Source organism: Haliaeetus leucocephalus, unplaced genomic scaffold, assembly GCF_000737465.1.
Source record: "Haliaeetus leucocephalus isolate CR32 unplaced genomic scaffold, Haliaeetus_leucocephalus-4.0 Scaffold795, whole genome shotgun sequence".
In the NCBI taxonomy this organism is placed as follows: Eukaryota; Metazoa; Chordata; class Aves; order Accipitriformes; family Accipitridae; genus Haliaeetus; species Haliaeetus leucocephalus.
The window spans coordinates 1,025,709-1,044,695 of NW_010973231.1; the positions used below are offsets into that span (position 1 = coordinate 1,025,709).

At 40.7% G+C, this 18,987-nt stretch overlaps 1 protein-coding gene across 1 annotated transcript in view; it reads right to left on the reverse strand.

Annotated features, from left to right (window-relative positions):
- Positions 1–1,105: 1,105 nt before the first annotated feature.
- Positions 1,106–18,987, reverse strand: part of ZRSR2 (zinc finger (CCCH type), RNA-binding motif and serine/arginine rich 2) — an 18,121-nt gene continuing 239 nt past the window's right edge. Inside the window, 10 exon segments of the mRNA XM_010581523.1 lie at positions 1,106–5,234; positions 5,896–6,005; positions 6,178–6,233; positions 8,561–8,774; positions 11,680–11,795; positions 13,609–13,647; positions 16,470–16,556; positions 16,791–16,998; positions 17,284–17,380; positions 17,538–17,617. Coding sequence (XP_010579825.1) covers positions 4,753–5,234; positions 5,896–6,005; positions 6,178–6,233; positions 8,561–8,774; positions 11,680–11,795; positions 13,609–13,647; positions 16,470–16,556; positions 16,791–16,998; positions 17,284–17,380; positions 17,538–17,617 — 1,489 coding nt within the window. The 3' untranslated portion in view covers positions 1,106–4,752.

Consider the following 18,987-nt stretch of genomic DNA (forward strand, 5'->3'; position numbering starts at 1 on the left):
CTGTCTGTCACATTGGTTTAGTTGTAATAAATGTCTGTTTTTACACCATTGCTGTGTGTTTATATGTAATTAGTTCTGGTGTTTGCAGAGGAAAGAAGAGGCTACTCAGTGCTAGCGTAAAAAAAGAGAAATTTTATTACAGTGCTTAACCTGTTCTTGAGCACTTTATTAAAAAATGTGTGAGTATACTGTGTCCAAGATTAGTTATTTACATCCATTTAAATTGTACAGAAAGCAATAAATTAGCAAGTTTCTGGAAGGCTTACCACATTAAACATGAAATTTATTAAAGTGGATGTTAAATTGATGCAGTAGTGCCACTTCATTTGAAAATTAAACCACATGTTGAGAGAGGGTTCTGGATATTCAGTTCCTTACATGGAATTATGAGCAAGTCAATGCAATGTTCACAATCCTAGTCTCAGCCAAAAATTTCTCAGATTACTCTGTTTTCCAGCTTTCTAAAAGAACTGAACTGCTTGATGTTATCAGCAGAAGCATAGGGAAAACTTACCATCTTAGGACACCTCTTATATCTAATAAAATTTTGTTTCTTAAATTTCCTATCTTAAGGGGAAGGGGAGGAGGGAAGCTAAATAATCAATTAGAATTTCTGGATTGTTTAGGCAAGTGATTGTTGGCTTGAGTGTCTTCATTGCTGAATCTTGGTCTTTAAGAGGCCTTCCTAACCACCTGCTCTTTCTTTCAGGTTAATGCCATGCTGGTGGTCACCCTGTGGCTGCCTTTGTGAAGTTACTGTGTGCCATGGGGTACGCTTGTATGGCTTGCTTTGTCCTCTGTCTTCTAGTTCACCAAAGTGTAACTTGTCAATGTTGTATCTTTTTTTTCAATCATTCATAGATACTGAATTCAGCTGATAACATCAGGGCTGAATAGAAGGATATGTGGAGTAATAGGGGTTTATTTTAATTACAACAAACTTACACTGAAAGCAAAATCAGCTGCACTCTTTAGATGATGTAAGAAAGTAAATTAAGCTTTTAAGTTATTAACTAGCATAGACTTTCACGTTTTGTAAGAAGTGCTGATCCAGGACAGGAAGCAATAGCATCTTAAAGCAGGCTCTTGCATTTCTTTTAAAGAAAACATTACTTAGCGCACAGGAATTTCACTAGTAAACTTCAGGGCAATTTCTGACACACTGAATAAGGTAATGCAAAACCGAACCTGAGAAAGACGTGCTATCCTCAAAGGACATAAGCTGAGCGGTTGCTCAGGCTGCGTTTCAGACCATCTGCCCTGTAAGTGAGGGAAGGTCTTTTCCCGTGTGCTCGTTCCCCCCACAACCCTAAGACCCGAAAGCCTCACGCTCGGCATGTGGCCGTGTGCTCCCCCTCCACCGCGGGGACGGTGGTTCGCTGCTCTGGACGGGCGAAAGGGAAATCGCAGGGAAGCGGCCGCCTGCTGCAACTCGAGGCTGTGCTGCTGCGAGGGGGCAAGCCCGCGTCCCCCATGCCCAAATGCTGCTGGGCAGCGTAGCGCCTGCGCCTGCAGGAGCTGCCGCCATGCTGTCGCTATTCCCTTTCTGCCACTGGAAAAACACGACCTGGGCCGCGTTCCTCCTCCCACGGGAGCGCCTGCTCCCCACCCTGAGTGAAGTGAGCTCCCCGAGCTCTCCGGCAGACCCCAGCCAACTTCTGGCAGCTCTGCTTTCGCAACCACTCTAAAGCACCTCCGTGACCCTTGCAGAATTTGCAACTGAAAAAAAGAATTCTGAAAGCCACTGCTTTTAAGCAGTCATTAAAAGACAAAACAAAACTTGGCCAATATTGATTCAGTTTTTAAGGTCCTTTTATGTGGAATATGCAGAATAACATGCAGTGAGAACAAGTTACTCCTTGCAAATTTAAATCCTTTCTGTGTTCTTCTGGGGCTTCTCCCCTTTGGAAAAAAGAATTAAGCTTAGCATTTAAAAACTTCTAGTCTCTTTGTCTCTTCAGAATAAATAGCTCACTCGGCTAATAAGGAAACACAAAACCATGCATATAACACTACTTAAGATTATGAAGTCAGGAAACAATACTGAAATACAGGAACTCTGAAGTTAGAAAACTGGTTGGATTCTGGGTTTCATGCTAACAAATGCAAACTAAATGTCAGATCTACAGCACTCAATTTCTGTGTAATAAACAGACTGCATGTGAAAGTGAATGATAATCGCAGCTACCAGTCCTACACTGCACAGGTACAGCCAGTAAGTTTGGGTCCAGACCTCAAGAAAAAAAAGCTGAAGCTTCAGCCATTGTAGTAGCAGAAATAAAGTATATTTAAATTTTTACATGCATCTCTGAGCAAGTCTTTTTTTTTTAATTATAAGAACTTTTTTCTTAAAAAAATACAGCAGCTCAGCTTCCCAGATCCCATTACAAAACTGTGGGGACAAGGAGCCTAATTACCTGTAAAATTCTCACATGGCTCTTAGTTGGCACTTGGTTTCTAATCCTACTGAGGCCAGCTTTGCTTATTTCACCCGACTGGTCACAGGTTCCCACCACCCATTCCACGGCTTCTGTTTGAGCTCAGCCCTTGACTTCGCTCAGACAACGCTCGGCGACCGCCCTGCCGCAGGACACGGGCTGTACAGCGCACTACAGACGCGTTGGGTCACCTCGTCCACCCGCGCGCCTGAACCAGCAGGGCTAGAGCAGCAGCACGAGTTGTGGGACGCAAGGCAGCACCAGTGAAAGGAAGATGTTCCCGGCCTGCTGGTGGTGCGTCTCGGCAAGTAGGAAATGCCAGTTCAATTCTGCTCCAGGGAACTGAGCCAGAGTTCGCTACGTTCTGCACAAGTGACCCAACTAGACAAGTGAGCATCTATGAAAAAATAGAAACCTCGGGGAAAATCTGTCTGTAAGGTCTAGTCAGAAAAAGATACATTATGAGAAACCAGTGGTCACAAATTTCTCAAATGTAATTTAAAACTTAGTGCTGTCTATCCTTTGAAATATGCCTTTCGAACAAAGTTATTATTTCAAAAGTTATGCTATTAAATTACAACTCCTACATCTGTTAATAACTAAAACATCTAATCAAATTAACTAAGCTACAATTCTGCCTACAGTTATGACAATATATAGTGAAAGTTGGGTTTGAACTGAACATCAATATATAGCACTTTTGTTGTATTACTCCATATTGGACAACAGTTACACATGAAAGAAGGAAAATGTATAATCAGCATGCTAGGTGCAGTATGCATTTAGAAAAGCAAAAATATATATATTATATCCAGAAGCAATGCTCGTTCACTCTTAACTATCCTGGGGAAAAAACGTTCTTGCTGTGAGGAATGCTATCAGATATCCAGATCTTCTACGGGACTTTACGTTAGGTTGTTGGAGTCATAAGGAATAACTATTTGGGAGGACTTCCATGCCTACTTCAGGCTTCTAACTGAGGCAGTCTGAACTGCACTCTGAAGGCAGGAGCCTGGGTTCTTTGGATAGGCTAAAGAGAGGGAGGTATCTCTGCAGACCATTTGGGGCACCCATACCTTCAGTGCCACAAACTGCTCTCTCCAAGCGTCTGCAGATGCCTAGGTGCCCAAGTTAAATACCTGAAGTTAAGCAGCGTGAAGTACAGTCCATCTAACAGCACAAATCTTTCATTTAAAAGTGAAGAAATAGTTGTAAGGATTTAGCTAATTGCAGGTACTTTGCTAATATAGCTGTCATTTCAAAAAGGTTTTGTCCCGATAACTTCATTTTTACGTACCATACCCTACTCTCCACCTTGACCATAGGGAAGCTAGCCAGTAGGGTGCCTTAAACTGTCTATAAAATAAGCCTAAAAAGGCTTTAAGTCAAGTCTTCCTCTCCCAAAAACCTGAAGTATTGTTTCAGCTATAAAACCTTCGGTTTCTTCAGCCACTCTGCAACCATCATCTTGAGCCCTCACAACTACATATGCATCTTTGGTTACCAGATGGACACTTTTCCACCACTCCATCACAGGTTAGGCAGGTTGTTTTCAACTACAAATGGTATGCAACCAAGAGGTATGCAAAGTATTTTCTATCCTCACTCAAGGATTACAAGTGCATGGTCTCCACTCTTACTTGGGGATTAAGGTACTGAATAAATTGATTGTTTTTCCTACTTGGTTTTAGTCTACTGCAATCCCTACAGGCAATTAGCTCAGCAGCTCAGTCAGAGAGAAAAATCCAACACTTACGACCATAGAACTCCTGCTGGGCAAGTATTGTACAATCAAACAGTGATGTCTTTTAGATCGCTTTTCTCCAACTCATAACATGATTATATCTACTTTGTCTAGAAAGAGATTTCCCATAAACAGATGGAAAACATAAATGGCAGTCTTCTACACGGACTTCAATTTGCAGTATGCTGTGGTGTGAATTTACAGCACACTGGCTGTTCTGTACTAACTCCTTACAGGGACAGTAAACACTTAACACACACATAACACAGAAATAAGCATATACCAAATAAGCTTTACTTCTCTTTCTATTTGTACTCGGTATGCATCCAGATGTTGCAGCAGTTCAGAGGGACAGAGTAGCTAGAGTACTTGACATTCACACCTTATGTAGGACTTAAACTTTTAATTTTCTGAAGCTTAGCACACAATAAACTAGGTTCCTTTATTAGGAAGAAACATTTTAATGTGCAAGAACACTTTATTTGAAACTCAAATATATCTGGTGCCCTACTGGAAAGATTTCTTTGTCAGCTCTATGTTTGATCAATTAGCAATTTCTAAAAGTAATTCTCACTTTGTTTTGGGAGTTTCACTACTTTTTCCTCTGCTGCTCGATCTCTTTTTACCCCTGCTCCTGGATCGAGAGGAACTCCGACTTCTGCTCCTACTGCGTGTTCGACTATGACTTCTGCTGCGACTGCGGCCTCTCCTCTTTCTCCCCCTGCTGCGAGACCTCCTCCTTTCTCGACTTCTTGATCTTCCAGATCGGCGCCTTCTCTTGTTTTTGCGGCGGTTCTTTTTTCTCTCAGATTCGCCATTTCTCCGGTAAGAATGATCTGGGCTTGGGCTGCCCCTTCTCCTTGACCGGCTATAATAGTCATCACGATGGCTTGTTCTGTTTCTCCTTTCAGAGTTTTTAGACAACTGATTAGTCCGTTCAGGAGAAATACGTATGTCTCTATTGGCCTCCCAAAACTCATTGTTTGGATTTTTGAATACATGAAGAAAGTTGCAGTGCTTCCCTCTTGGACACTTCTGCCTTTCAAATAAGCCTGCAACAGATTAGGGTTTGCTCTTTTATGAACCAGGCCTGTTAAATCTCCTCCTTCATTATGTGCGTATGTATTTCTTCATTATGGAAAGAAACTCAATAAACTGAATTTTGCTGCTTCAAACAGAAAAACATGCATCTGACCACCTATCAATTTAATTCACACAAGATTAATTTTCAGTATGTACTTTTCTTGGAATTAACTTTTTTTTTTTAACAGCTATGAAGGTGTTGGCTTAAAACAATTTTCATAAATAATTTTACTACCTTAATCTAAGAATGTAAATATAGATAAGTCAAGTGTGATAGTTACTGCTAAGAACAGTTGATGGTTCAGAAACTGCGGTTGCTTTTTAAAGAGATAAATTAGTACTTCCTGTAGTTTCACCTTAAGATTATTATTTCCAAAGCTAGGATCCAAACTTTCTTTTCCAGTCCAAGGTAAATCCACCAGAACGATTCAGACACTTAGGTGATGTGGTATAAATATTCCCTTCCTCTCCTAGATCTACAGAAGCAAGTTAGCATATTTGTCTTCCAAACAGAAATGAACTACAGCATGAGGCAGATCCGAAAGCTACAGGCTAATTCCCTTTCTTTCACTTCCATAAGTACTCTGTCAATAACACACATTCTCTTTTCCCAGTGTTTATGTGACTCACCACATATAGCAGTTTTCCACCTTGTCACAGGACAAAATTCACAATGAAGCTGTCGGCCTGCATACCATCGTCCACTGAATAGAGCAAGAGCTGCCTGACAGTCCTTCTCCCTTTAAAAAGTAAAAATGACACATAGCATTATCATCATATAGTCATTTAAGATGTTACTTACCAGATTTAGGCTCCCATTACAGTATGGGAATGAATCACTTGTATTATACAGTGTTCATTACAGGACTTTGGAGTTTAATTCTAAAACTTGGTAAGATTGCAAGTACTTACGACTGATACTGGACATACACGTTTCCTCGCAGGTGGGGCTCATAGTTGCAACTGACCTAAGGGGACGGAAACATTAAATTAGCGCAACGGAAGGTTTATGCTGTACAGCAGCTCATGCGTGCTGAGATAGCAGCCATTGCAATTTATGACAGCTCATCTATATGAACTTACGTATGATTTTTTTCTGAGCACTTAGTTTAAGAGAAAAAAAAAACCAAAAAACCAACAAACCAAACCAGCCCTTTTGGCTTATGTTTGACTGTTTCCAGCATTATGCTTTGATTAACTCTGGGACTTCCGCTTCACTTAAGACCGCAAGACAGCTTGTACTCAATTGTCTTGCACCTGTCTGGGCAAACCCTACTGTGCAACAGCCAAATCCTGCTCTGAAAACAAGCAGTAGTATCCTCATGTGGAAACGAGGGATTCATTACGGTAGGAGTATCTTTAGAGCAATTTACGTTCGCAGTATCCTTGCGAGATGAGTTAGAAAAGCTGAAGTCACTAGCTTTCACTGTACAGTTCTGAAACACCTTTTTTTCATATTGATTCAGCATTCAAAGTATATCTAAAGCTCTCAAAAATACACAATTTAACTTCCAAAAAGCTCGTTGCTCATTACAAAAGATCCTGAGATGGGCAGGCCCAAGCAGGCTAGAACCCAGCTCTCCAGGGCAGAACCGTAAGCCCAGTCTCTTTTGCCCCCAGGCCTCTTCCCATATCGGCACCAAACGAGGCAAACGGCTTCTTTCATCACTGCACCCCGACTGACCCTCAGAGAATAACCTCTCTGTGTGCACTGCATTAGGCAAGAGCTTCAGGCACAACAAGCAGTTGTGTAATTAAATATTACAGAGTAAACGGTCAAACTATCAAGATCAGAACAAGCGAGAATGATTTTGCCACGGACGTTTCTGAGTGGGAAAAGAAGTGTGTGTTTTGTCAGGATCTGCCAGATTCTGGAGTAGCTTCACAGAAAGAACAGCAAGAATGAAACCTTGGGCTACGTTGGAAATGGAAGTCAGCTGGAAGAGGGGTGTGTATAATCTCATTCTAAATGGTAGCAGAGACAAAGCTCCATCAAGATCCCTGCAGCCAACACATAATTTCTAAGCATATCCAATATAATGAAAATGACCACAAGAATCATATTGCAGTTGCACAATTGCTTCAGAAGCTAAGAAATGCCACACTAAAAGCTCTTACCCTGTTATTAGTCATAGGGACCCAAGTATGTGCAACTTAGCACAGCTGCATATGACACCGATACAAAGTCGAGGATCTAAGTTTGATGATAAGACAGCATTTCAACCTACGCTCCACTGGGAATCTATATCCCCTCTTCTAGGATGGAGTACAGCTTGCTAATATCCCATGTGTCAAAATATGGGGGGGATACTCCTCCAAACAAGTGAAGGTTTCTTACCTCTAAAGCTCATTATACAACTATTGAAAATTCACTTTTTCTACTTTCCTCTTGCTTGAAACACTAATACAATCTCAGTTCTGAGGCAGCTGTCAGTAGATGGAAAGAAACAAAAGGAGAAAAGGCACTGTGTGCCTCCTGGTGACTGCACGAGAACAATTGGGAACAGAAGCAGAAAGGGATGCTGCAGTAGATTCTGCTACACGGAGATTTCACCATCCAAGCTGCACATTTGGGGGCAAGATGGGACTGTAAACACACATCATTCATCTCTGAAATCTCCATTTACAGGTCCCTCTTTTTTGCCTCCTAAGAAATCATGATCTAAATGAGAAAAATTCAGTACAGAACATTCAGCAAACCAAATGCACAAACTAAAGATGGACGACAAATCTCAACACCATTTACATAACTTACCTTTTTACAATTCCTTCTACTGAAATATCTACTACCTTTTCAGTTCATTGTAATTTGATTCTGTTTTATCCAACCAGTCCTAAAATGACATTCTTTGGGTGTATACTCCAAATACATTGTATACCCCCACTATGTCATTCCTTAGGCACAAATACAATAGCCCAGATATATTTATATTGTCAAACAGACTTAGTGGACCCTCTGGGTCTTATCACGGGCTCAGTAAAGAAGGGACTGTGAGGTTAAGTGGACTGTTGAGCAGTATGAGTAACTTGCGATATAAAAGCACAAGCTTTTATAACAGTTCAGGGGAACAGGAGAGAAGATTGACCCAGAGTAAGAAAATGCTCTGTAACAGCAGTGACAAGTCTACAGGTGACATGAGACATGCGCAGTTTGCTGTAAGGACACTGTATAGTTCTCTAATGTACATGGAATTTACCTAGTGCATGCTGGACAGAATTCCTGTTAAGGCCAGTAAAACACAATTTACGTCGTACATGTTAAGTATTTAACAAGCTGTTACAGTCAGATGCATACCTTGAATTGAACAACCTTCCCCACGTTCTGAAACTCAGGGAGCACATCCTCATAGAACTCCAGGAACTGCTGGTAGGTCTCCTCGTCACTGTACTCGAGACTTGCGTCTGTGTCATAGTCATCTCTCCGGCACTGCTCCATGCCAAAAGTGATGAACATCCCTCGGACGAGTAGTGTCTTACTAGAGGTTGGATAGTTATGCTTGCGAGAACACCTGGACATTTGTAGTAAAGCAAGAAAAGTAACAGATCAGAACTTTCAGCAGAAGATGCACTCGTCGGAACTTCAAACACTTGCCATTTTGAGTAACAGTTATTACAAAAGAAAATCCTTTAGTGGAAGATCAACATATTTCAATTATTAAAACAAACCTTTTGGAAGTGAGTTTGTGTATAACCTTAATGCTTTCTGCCATGCGTAAACACGTTCTTGCTTTAAAAAAAAGCACATCTGCAAAAGCTATAGATACCAGTAACATAATAAGAGCTAAAAGTAATTTCTTTTAGGCTACTAGGGTTAAATGTGTTAAATTTCTGAAGGGCTTTATAGAAAGACTACTGACAATCTTTTAAGATGTTTTAAAGCAAGTCCTGGCTCTTCTTTTTGCAAACTAAACTTTTATTGAAGTTGTCCTCATCATATGGGGGGTGGGCAGAGGGAGTGAGGGAAGGAAGGCACGCTTAGACCTGAAGTCGGACGAGTACAAGAGTAGTATTTTTCCACTTATAAAAAAAATGATTCATCTAAGTAAGTCTTATCTTAATCTGCGTCTTCTTGACAGCCATAAAAGTATTAGAGCTCCTGCACCATGTATCATATTCAGGCTACCTCCTTCACATGCTGGAATACAGTTCTTCCCTACAAACCTTTAGATTCAGTAAGAACATAGATGTTAGCCTCCATGTTTATTTCACTGTGCTTTATGATCTCCATTTCAAACACTTCCCCGAGCAACTGGGTCATGCACTCTCCAACACATTTCTCCTTTTCATGACATGATCAGAAGAACAGTCAGACTAGTCTACTCTCTTTATCTAGCACTGGCAAAGCACAGACAAATTGGAGGGGGGTCAGGGCTCAAAATGGGCAATTACCACTTAGACTTCAGATAGGAAGTTTCTTTCCACATCCAGTCAGTCAGAAATTGACTCTCACTTTCTGGTTGACAACTTAGGACTTCAGAAAACAACCACCAACAAACAAAATTCCAAACACAAAACTAAAACCAGAGACTTCCCCCCCCCCCCCCCTTTTTGAAGCTGCCTCCTTTCACTATTCTATTTGAATGATAGAAATCAAAATATTATACCCAAGCAGTATTGTCTGTACACAAAATGAATATAGCAGAACAAAAGGAACCCCAAGGAAAATGAATGACCCAAAATCCAGTATTACTACAAAATATTAGTGTTTGAATTACTGGGGAAATTAGTAACGGTGAACTCGGCCAGTTTTAGCTTCTTCAGGACATAGTGAGCTTTGACAAGATTCAACAATTATTTTATTGATAACATTGGCTCCCAATTTTTCACCACTGCTGTCCATTTCAGCTTCCAACCCATTCTTCCAGTCCTTATCCTAGTTGTACCTCAGTCCTTCAACTTAACGGTCAACACCAGAGGTTAAAATGACCAAAATATGAAGGAAGCCGGTATGTGAGGAGGAGGAAGGAAGATAAAAAGAGAGGTAGGTGAGATCAACAACTACAGGTGAGAAAAGAAGGGCAGAATATGATGTTTCTCAGTATTTATTTACCACAGCTATTGATAATTCAAAGCAAAACTGATTTTTATGCAGTCCATAATTAATCCATTAAACACCTCCATTAAATACCACTGAAACAAAAAACCTGCAAAGATTACAAAGAGCTAAACATTTGAAAAGCAAAAATGCTGTCTACAGTGAAATAGCTGGCCAAAGTTTTATTTAGGAATTCAACACATATTTCAGAACAGAAAAAAAGATGTGGACTTGAAGCTTCCATGGAGTTAAATTATCACATAATTATCCAGAAGATACATCACACTAAACCAAATTGCTTCTAGGATAAAGAAAACTACAATAGCTGGACCACACACGTTTCAGTGATACAAGTTAGTAAAATAGCCTTATTAGTTTATGCTGAAGATTCAGATAATAAGTATCAGAGTCTTTCCCTGCTGAGCTGTTGTTCGTCCTTAATGCGCACAAAAATTCAGGTATTTTCTAGCCAGATGCTGCACTTGTTCATCGGTGACCATTAAAGATAATGACCCCCATACTCCATGAATCCATTTATACTTTTGGCTTCCTCTATGTCCTCTGGCAACAAGTTTTGCCATTTTTCTCATATGAGAAAGTACTTTCTTATTTTTTTAAAGCTGGTAAACACTCAGGGACGTTAATTAAGCTGCTTCATAATAAAAGCAAATAATCCTTCCCATCCTACTCATGAGCTCAGTGTTCATCTGCCACAGCCCTCTTCATCATCTCTTTGTAAGTAGAGTCTAGGCTAGTGAGGCACTCCTCCTACAGAAGCTGTTCCTCATCTCTGATCATCTTGTCCTTCTCTGTTCTTGCCTTTTACCATACTTCCCTTTCGAGATAGGGCACCCGTAACAGTATACAAGAATCAAGAATGAATGTATGTATCTCACACATTTAAAAAGTATACAAACAGGAGAATTCTGGAAGCTACACAACAGCTTTTCCAACTGTGCAGATGTATCTTAACTTGCTTTAGTCCATTTGAGATTTGATTGTATTTTTAGATGATGTGGCATATGCAAATTACACAGGATAAAACAACTTCTGACATATCAAACCTGTACTAATAATAGAAATCAAATATATTCTGTCTGAATATATCTGTGCATGTGTCAGAGCTACAGAAAAGTCAGTCTGACGAATGTAACCAGAATGCACCATCAATAATATGCCGTAACAATAAATAGTTCAATTCCAGCCAGGCAATGCTTTTGCTCTCAATGCTAGTTCCATCACGAATAACAGAACCACATCCAAATACCTGAAAGTAATTTATATAGCAATTTTTCTTCAGTTTGCTTATTACCTAATGAAGTTGCTTCCCTTTCATCTCTCCAAAACACTTGTATGCTGGTAAATATTCAATTGATTACCTGTCTCCAAATCGGCAGGAACCTGTTTTAATATAGAATGGGCAGTTCGCTCTGTCCTTCTCTGTTCCTATATTCTCTGGGGGCTCTGGGTTATGCCAGGTCACACCATTCTCTAGCTGTGGAAAAAAAACCATTAAAATACACAGCAGTTAGAAAAGAATAAAGAAATGTAATGGCAAAATAAAACTACCAATTAAATCCATATGCAATTCTGAGCAGCGTGTTACGACAAGGCAAGCTGAACCTATTTTAAGCATTGTTTTACAAAGCTGCCCAGTGCCTTGGGTCTCTGGTGATGGAAACCTCTTTTCTTGACAATTGTTCAGTTTTAAGAACAAATATGTATTCATGATTTCTTTTTAACAACAACAAAAAAATAATCACTAAACTGGATGTTTTCTTTTGCTAAAGGAAAAGCTTCTTAAGATGTTATCACCAAAAGAATTGCAACATATTTGCTCCTCAAACAGCAATTTCATTTGTTATCCACAAGAATTACAAACATTGGGACAGGTTCTTTCCATTCAGCTAAGCTTGTTACCTACTTCACTCCAGGACCCACTGAGCAGCACTTCATATACCTGGCAGATAGAAAGCTCGGACTATTTACATATTTGTGTCTGCAGCAGCTCAAGGCTCAATAAGGTTATCATTATCGCTTTTTATGTGGCTAGAAAAGGCTAAAATAAAAGCAACCTGCCAAAGGCCAGCCATAAAAAAAAAAAATTAAATTCGTAGTTAGCACTGGAAGTAAAAGCCTCCATACTGATCATCTCAGGCCATTAAGATTTCTGTAATTCAAAATGTATTATCAAGTTGCAAGCCTTGACTGACAACAAACAAACCAGACATTTTAAAAATGTTAACCAAAAGATCTGTAAAGCTGACTAGCCTAAGTTCTCATTTTAAATCAACCGAAAACTCTGTTTATTTACAAGCAGCATTTAACCCTGCTACCAGTTCTGTTCATGACTCTTAGTCGTAATTTTCTTTCAACAGAACAGCACTGTCACTTCAACAGTAACTGAACACTGAGCTGATACTATAATGAAGTCTCTAACATAGCACACTTCTGCCTGTTCCTTTGCAGAACTGGCTGCTAATACATCTTGAGCTCTGGGCAGGTAGTAGTTCAGAGCATTTTTCTGGGTGTATTATGAAATAGAGTTAGATTCTCTACCTGAAGAACTGATGTTTAAACATAATTTGGAACTGAATGCAGCTCCAGCGTGGCTATGGCAATCAATATACAAGGGGTTAACTGGGTTAAAACTTAATTTTCAGATTCATGCAGTGGTTTAAGGAGATCAAGAATCTTTACAAGTTTAACCATAGGACAGGGATAAAAAGCCAAATTGTTCCTTAAGGCAACAGGAAAGACTGAATTCATCCTCTCCAAGATTCAAATGAAAACTGCGGTTTTCTTTACTACACACTGCCAGCTTGAGATCCATGCTCTTCCAGGCACCCAAGCAGTCAGCTTCTCCCACCCCCACTTTTTTTTTCTTAAGGATCTGTGCCCTCCTCTACTGCTGAATCCTTTTATTTAGAGCCTGCCATCTGCTTAAAAAGACAATTTTGCCTTGCCACCCAGAAGGACTGACAGATCTATTTAGAATTCTAATTCACAAATAAACTATCATGCATAGTATTTTTATAACAGCACACAGCAGTATTTCCAGATTCATTTTGACTCAGACCTCCTGAACAGGAATGAGCACGCACAACTGCACCGCCACCAACCAGCCAGAAATACACTTAATTATGTTCCACCCAGTAAATAATTGTTTACAGCTCATGCAAGCCACTACATATTAAATTTATTCAAGCCATTAGGTTCTTGAGAGCAGATGGACAACATGCTAGAAGGCAAACACTGGATGGCAATTAAATTACTTTTCAGTTCTTTTTCAAAGTCTCTGAGCATACCTGGCTTTCAGCTTGATCCAGCATCCTCTGCACAGCTGCCTATAAATGGTGCAAACACAGGACTAGTGAAAACCCTGAGGACACGCAAAACATCTGGTTTCTTTAGTTAAGAACCTAATTTACAATACTCAATGATTATGCATAATAAAAGTTTGATGGGGTTTGCTTTAAAAACGAAGTTTTAATTTTGCTCTGCACTACAAAGCTGTTAAAGGATACATCAGACAAGACCCTCACGTAGATGATTTTCTAATCTAAATGCTAGACAAGTTTAAAAGTTTCATTTTATTCTTTTTTAAAACTATCATTCAATTACTGAATATTTAAATATATCTCCTGCTCTAGTACTCAGTCTGGTTACAGTTAAGTTCATAATCACTTAGTTGCACTAAACTTTTTAAACTTAGAACATTCTATGTAACACATAGAAAAACACATTGCTTAGTGAGCCTCTGTTAAAGCAAAACATATAACTGTTAAGAAACTTTAATATTGTAAGTTCACTGTATCTAGCCTTCCAAATACAGGAAAACAATGAGGATATTATTCCCCTTCCTTCTAAGTGGGCTGAGCAAAAAAATAAAATCACTCCCCAAAACTGGCTGGAAATTAGTTCCAACAAATTATTCCCGGAAGTTCCAATAAAAAAGACATTTAAACATAACCAATACAAGAAAGTATGCTAGCATTGTTCTAATTTGGAAGAGAATTAATGAAATTAAAAAGGAGGAAGAGCAAATAACAATTAAAAAATGCAATCCAAGAGGAGGACCCAGACAGCATCTGGTACAAATCATCAAGTATGTCAGATATTATCCACCCTATTAAAGAAAAACAAAACAAACCAAACAAACAAAAAACCACCCAGCAAAACCCCACCAAACCAGAAAAATCTATTTTCTCATCTTAGGAAGGGGAAAAAAAAACCCCAACTTCTTTTTTTAAATCAGTAAGTCAGAATTTGAATAAACTGCTGTTTCAACAGACAGGCCAAATCAACTGAACAACTTCCCACTGCTGAAATGGGTGGCTCCACTCCCAGCTGGGTACTCGCATTCCCTCTGGGTGCCTGTCAATGCCCTCTATGAGCCAATTTAACTCACTAAACCAGTGAAACAGTAACACAGAAAAAAACAAAACACGACAAACAACAATCAAACAAAAAAGAAAGCAGCTTCCATCTGGTTCAGGGAACCAAATTAGCCCACTGAGGGTTTGGGCAAACCCAGGCACAAGGAGAGGGAAGGAACAAAATCCCGCTGTTACCATGGTTCAACTCTCTTGGAACTATATCTCAACCTGAAATAAAGGACACAACCATCATTTTCTCTCCCTACTCTGCAAAAACGGAAATGGACAATTAACACAGAGGAAGTAAGACAGGAAATAAAACAACTGCTGTTCTTCTCCATTCCTCATGCAAGTGTTACGCAATCGGTGACACAACCAACTATTAAATGCAGGTGACAATAATGTTTGCCCACATCTCTTCTGCTGCTGTGGCTACCAGACACAGTAGCAGAACACCTCCCAGTGACATGACTGGACTCTTGCAATTGTGGAGAAGCTAAAATGGGTTTATTTATTATATCCTAGAAGGCTGCTGTGCTTGTTTTGGCTGGGATAGAGTTAATTTTCTTCATAGTGGCTGGTATGGGGCTGTGTTTTGGATTTGTGCTGAAAACAGTGTTGATAACACAGGGATGTTTTCGTCACTGCTGAGCAGTGCTTACCCAGAGCCAAGGGCTGTTCTGCTCCTCACCCCACCCCACCAGCGAGGAGACTGGGGGGCACAAGAATTTGGGAGGGGACACAGCTGGGACAGCTGACCCTGACTGACCAGAGGGATATTCCAGACCATAGGACGTCATGATCAGCGTGTAAAGCTGGGGGAAGAAGGAAGGGATGGATGTTTGGAGTGATGGTGTCTGTCTTCCCAAGTCACCATTATGCATGATGGGGCCCTGCTTTCCTGGAGATGGCTGAACCCCTGCCTGCCGATGGGAAGCAGTGGATTAATTCCTTGTTTTGCTTTGCTTGTGCACGTGGCTTTTTTTTTTGCCTATTAACTTGTGGGCTGAAGTAAAGACAGTTTTTCTCACTTTTACCCTTCCGATTCTCTCCCCCATCCCACCGTGAGGGATGTGAGTGAGCGGCTGCGTGAGGCTGAGTTGCCGGCTGGGGTTAAACCACAACAGCTGCCATCACCCTTTACTGGCAATAGGCCAGTCCTCACATTGGACTTCTGTACAGAACATCGTACATCCAGGTCACTCAACCTCTAAAACTTAAGAATGTATTGTTAAACAGAAATGTTATCAATGACTAGTATCTTCAGTATCATTTTTTTCTCCACCCAAGGAGCTCTGAAAAAAAGATACGTCCTGTTGGATGAGTCAGGTAAAGAAGAGCTGTAATATATCTTTTGATTAAGAACTGTGTTAAGGAACAGCAGCAAGGGAATTCCATATTCCGTATCCTCCTTGGTCATTTTCTTCAACGCTGACTGTGTTCAACTGGGACATTAAGTAAGGATTATCTTTAACGGATGATGCAAAAAGTGCACATATCAGAACCTGCATTCACAGCATGCCTTTGTATTTAACTGATGTAAATATTACATACTACGAACAACCAGATGCGTTAAAACTAGTCACCCTCCTAGGCATATGGATTCACTAGATCCTCTTTAACAGTGACTGATAGTTTCAGGAAGTTAGACAGAATGGAGAGAAGAACTAACTAATGCATTTATACGTTTGCTAATTAGAATAAAATCTCTCTTCAACATGCATAGACTGTTGCATCTGATAACGTAAGAGGATATGTAACATGTTTATCCTCCCACTGCCAGGAATCACCTCTCTCTCTCTCTTCTCCTGTTGCTTCTGCTGTGCCGCTTCTCTCTCTTTTCTTTGCTGCTCCTCCCATTCTTCTTTGATCTTCCTCTTTATGATAAAAAAAATATTTTTAAAGATTATTTGAGGAAACAAACGCTTTATAATCAGTCACATTCAAAACTATCATGTTGCATTACAACTCCTTGACCATTAAGTTTTCATCCAGTCATAAGCAACTACATCTCTGGACAAAAACCCTTTTAAAGAGTCTTTTTTTCCCTCTCCTTTTTAATTTTGCTTTTCTAGAATGTAAGAAAGAAGACCTCATGCTTTCAAACATACCAACGTCAAGAAAACTGGTCCACTACAGAACAGTAAGAGACATTACACCAAGTCTACCTTATTGCCAGACACAAGTGTAACACTCGGTTTATACATCACCTCTTCTTCTTCTTGACGTTTTCTTGCAGCCTCTTCTTTTTCTTTCTTAAGCTTGAACTCTTCTTGGGCCTTTTCTTCTCTCAGCAACCACTGCTCATGTAGTTTTTGTCTACCAAGGAAACCAGATACCACTTAAGACAAAATTTAATGACTCCCCACAACTGATGCAATTGTCATGCATACAATCCAAATTTATTAGTTCAGCAATAACCACAGCTTATCTAATCTTCTTTAAAAGAGAAAATTCCACAGGAATCATTCAGGCTTTAGAGAAAAACTGTGTAGCCTGAAATATACAAAAAGGATTCTGTTTTACAGAAACTTTTCAAAGTATCAAAATGGAATTGACTACAAATTTATCTACTGCATATATGCTATTTTATAGATTTTTCACCTTTCTGCCTCAAGTTTTTTTTCTTCTTCTTCCTCTTCCTCCTCTTCTTCCAGTTCTTCCTCTTCCTCCTCAGACACTGATTCATCTTTTTCTGTAGCTTCTGAGGAGAAACACAAAACAATGCATCTAAATAACTGGGTGTTATAGTCAGCAAAGATACACAAAATTATATCCTTTTAAAAAATGGAAGGGAAAAAAAAGGAAAAAAAAATCACCACTATTTCCACTGACAATACAAAACACTTCACAGTTACCTGAGTCTCTTAGTTTGGCAAGTGCTTGCCGCTTTTTTTTTCGCTTTTCTTTCTTCAGAATAGCTCTGTATTTTTGATGGCTGATAATGAGAGAATATTATTTACGTTAAAACAGCCAAACAAAGGATTCTTACTGTCACACATGCACTCAGTTTACATCAGCATTACAAAACCCCACAAACTGCAAAATTAACAGCTATTCATATGAAACAGTAACTCTACAGGGACATCTGACATGACAGCAAAATCTGTAGCTATACTGTTAGAGCTGCAGATGGACAGCAGCAACAATCACATTCGGACACAACAGACAGGGTCTCATCCTTCTTGAGCTCTGCAGTACTTGATGTTAGCACCAACTCCCTTAGTTCCTGAAACTTGGTCACTGGGTAAGATTAGGGAGAAAGATTTGGGGATCTCCTACCCTATAATTCTGGCACACCTTTCAGAACATTCTAGTCTTCCTCTCTTTTACAGGGTATGAAATTTTAAGTCCTGCCCCTTCTCCCTTGATATTCTCTACAGGCAGCAGTCTTAATGTACAGGTAACAAAAGCACACTTAACGGCCACCACAGATAGTGTTCAGGTCTACTTTTCTGCTACTGACGCTTGGCCAGACTCATCCTTGCTTGTCTGATGGCTCTGCAAGGCTGCCTAGAAACGGCCCCATGCTTTCATTATGGTTAAAGCCCCTCTAAGTATCTGAAAGCCTTTTCATATCAACCCCTTTTCTGTCATTTTTCATTCTAGCTCTCTTCTTTCTAGCCAGTTTGTAACGGAAGAGCAGGAGGCAGGGGTGATCTTCAACTCTTGTCATTCTGCCACGCGCCAAACATTGACAGGAAATCAAAACCTTCCTGTTTGGGAGCATGTAATTTTAAAAGATTCCATAGGTATAACTCAGACAGCCAAAACCTCAGCCGCATCTCTAACCCTTCAGTTCAGGCTTACTCACAACCTCACCACGTGCGCGCCACCGGTAACGCCGCAGCGGTCATCCCGGCAGCGGAGCACGTGCCGTCGAAGACCAACACCTGACCGCACGCGGTGCCCACGCCTGAGCCTTCCGCCTTTGATCAAGCAAGCCCAGGGACTCCTCCTGTAATGCCACCTGCCTGAAACGAGTCTCACCCCCTCGGCAGGTGCCTCGGGCCGACAAACGAGGATCCCTCCTTCCCAGCTCCCAGGCTTTCTCAGGTGCTCCTGAAGCCCCAGGACGGACGAGAGCGAGCGACTCTCCTCGCTCCCAGGCCGCAGCAGCGCATCAGGAGCCGGGCGAGCAGCTGAAGCGCAAGGAGCAGCGCTGCTCCAGCCCCTTCGGGGCCGGGGGCTCGCCTCCCCCTCCAGGCCACCCCGGCGAGCCCGGAGGGCAGCGGCCCGCAGAGACCCGCAGGCCCGGCCCGGGGAACCCCCCCCCCGGCCATGTCTGAGGAGGGGGCCGCACGGGGG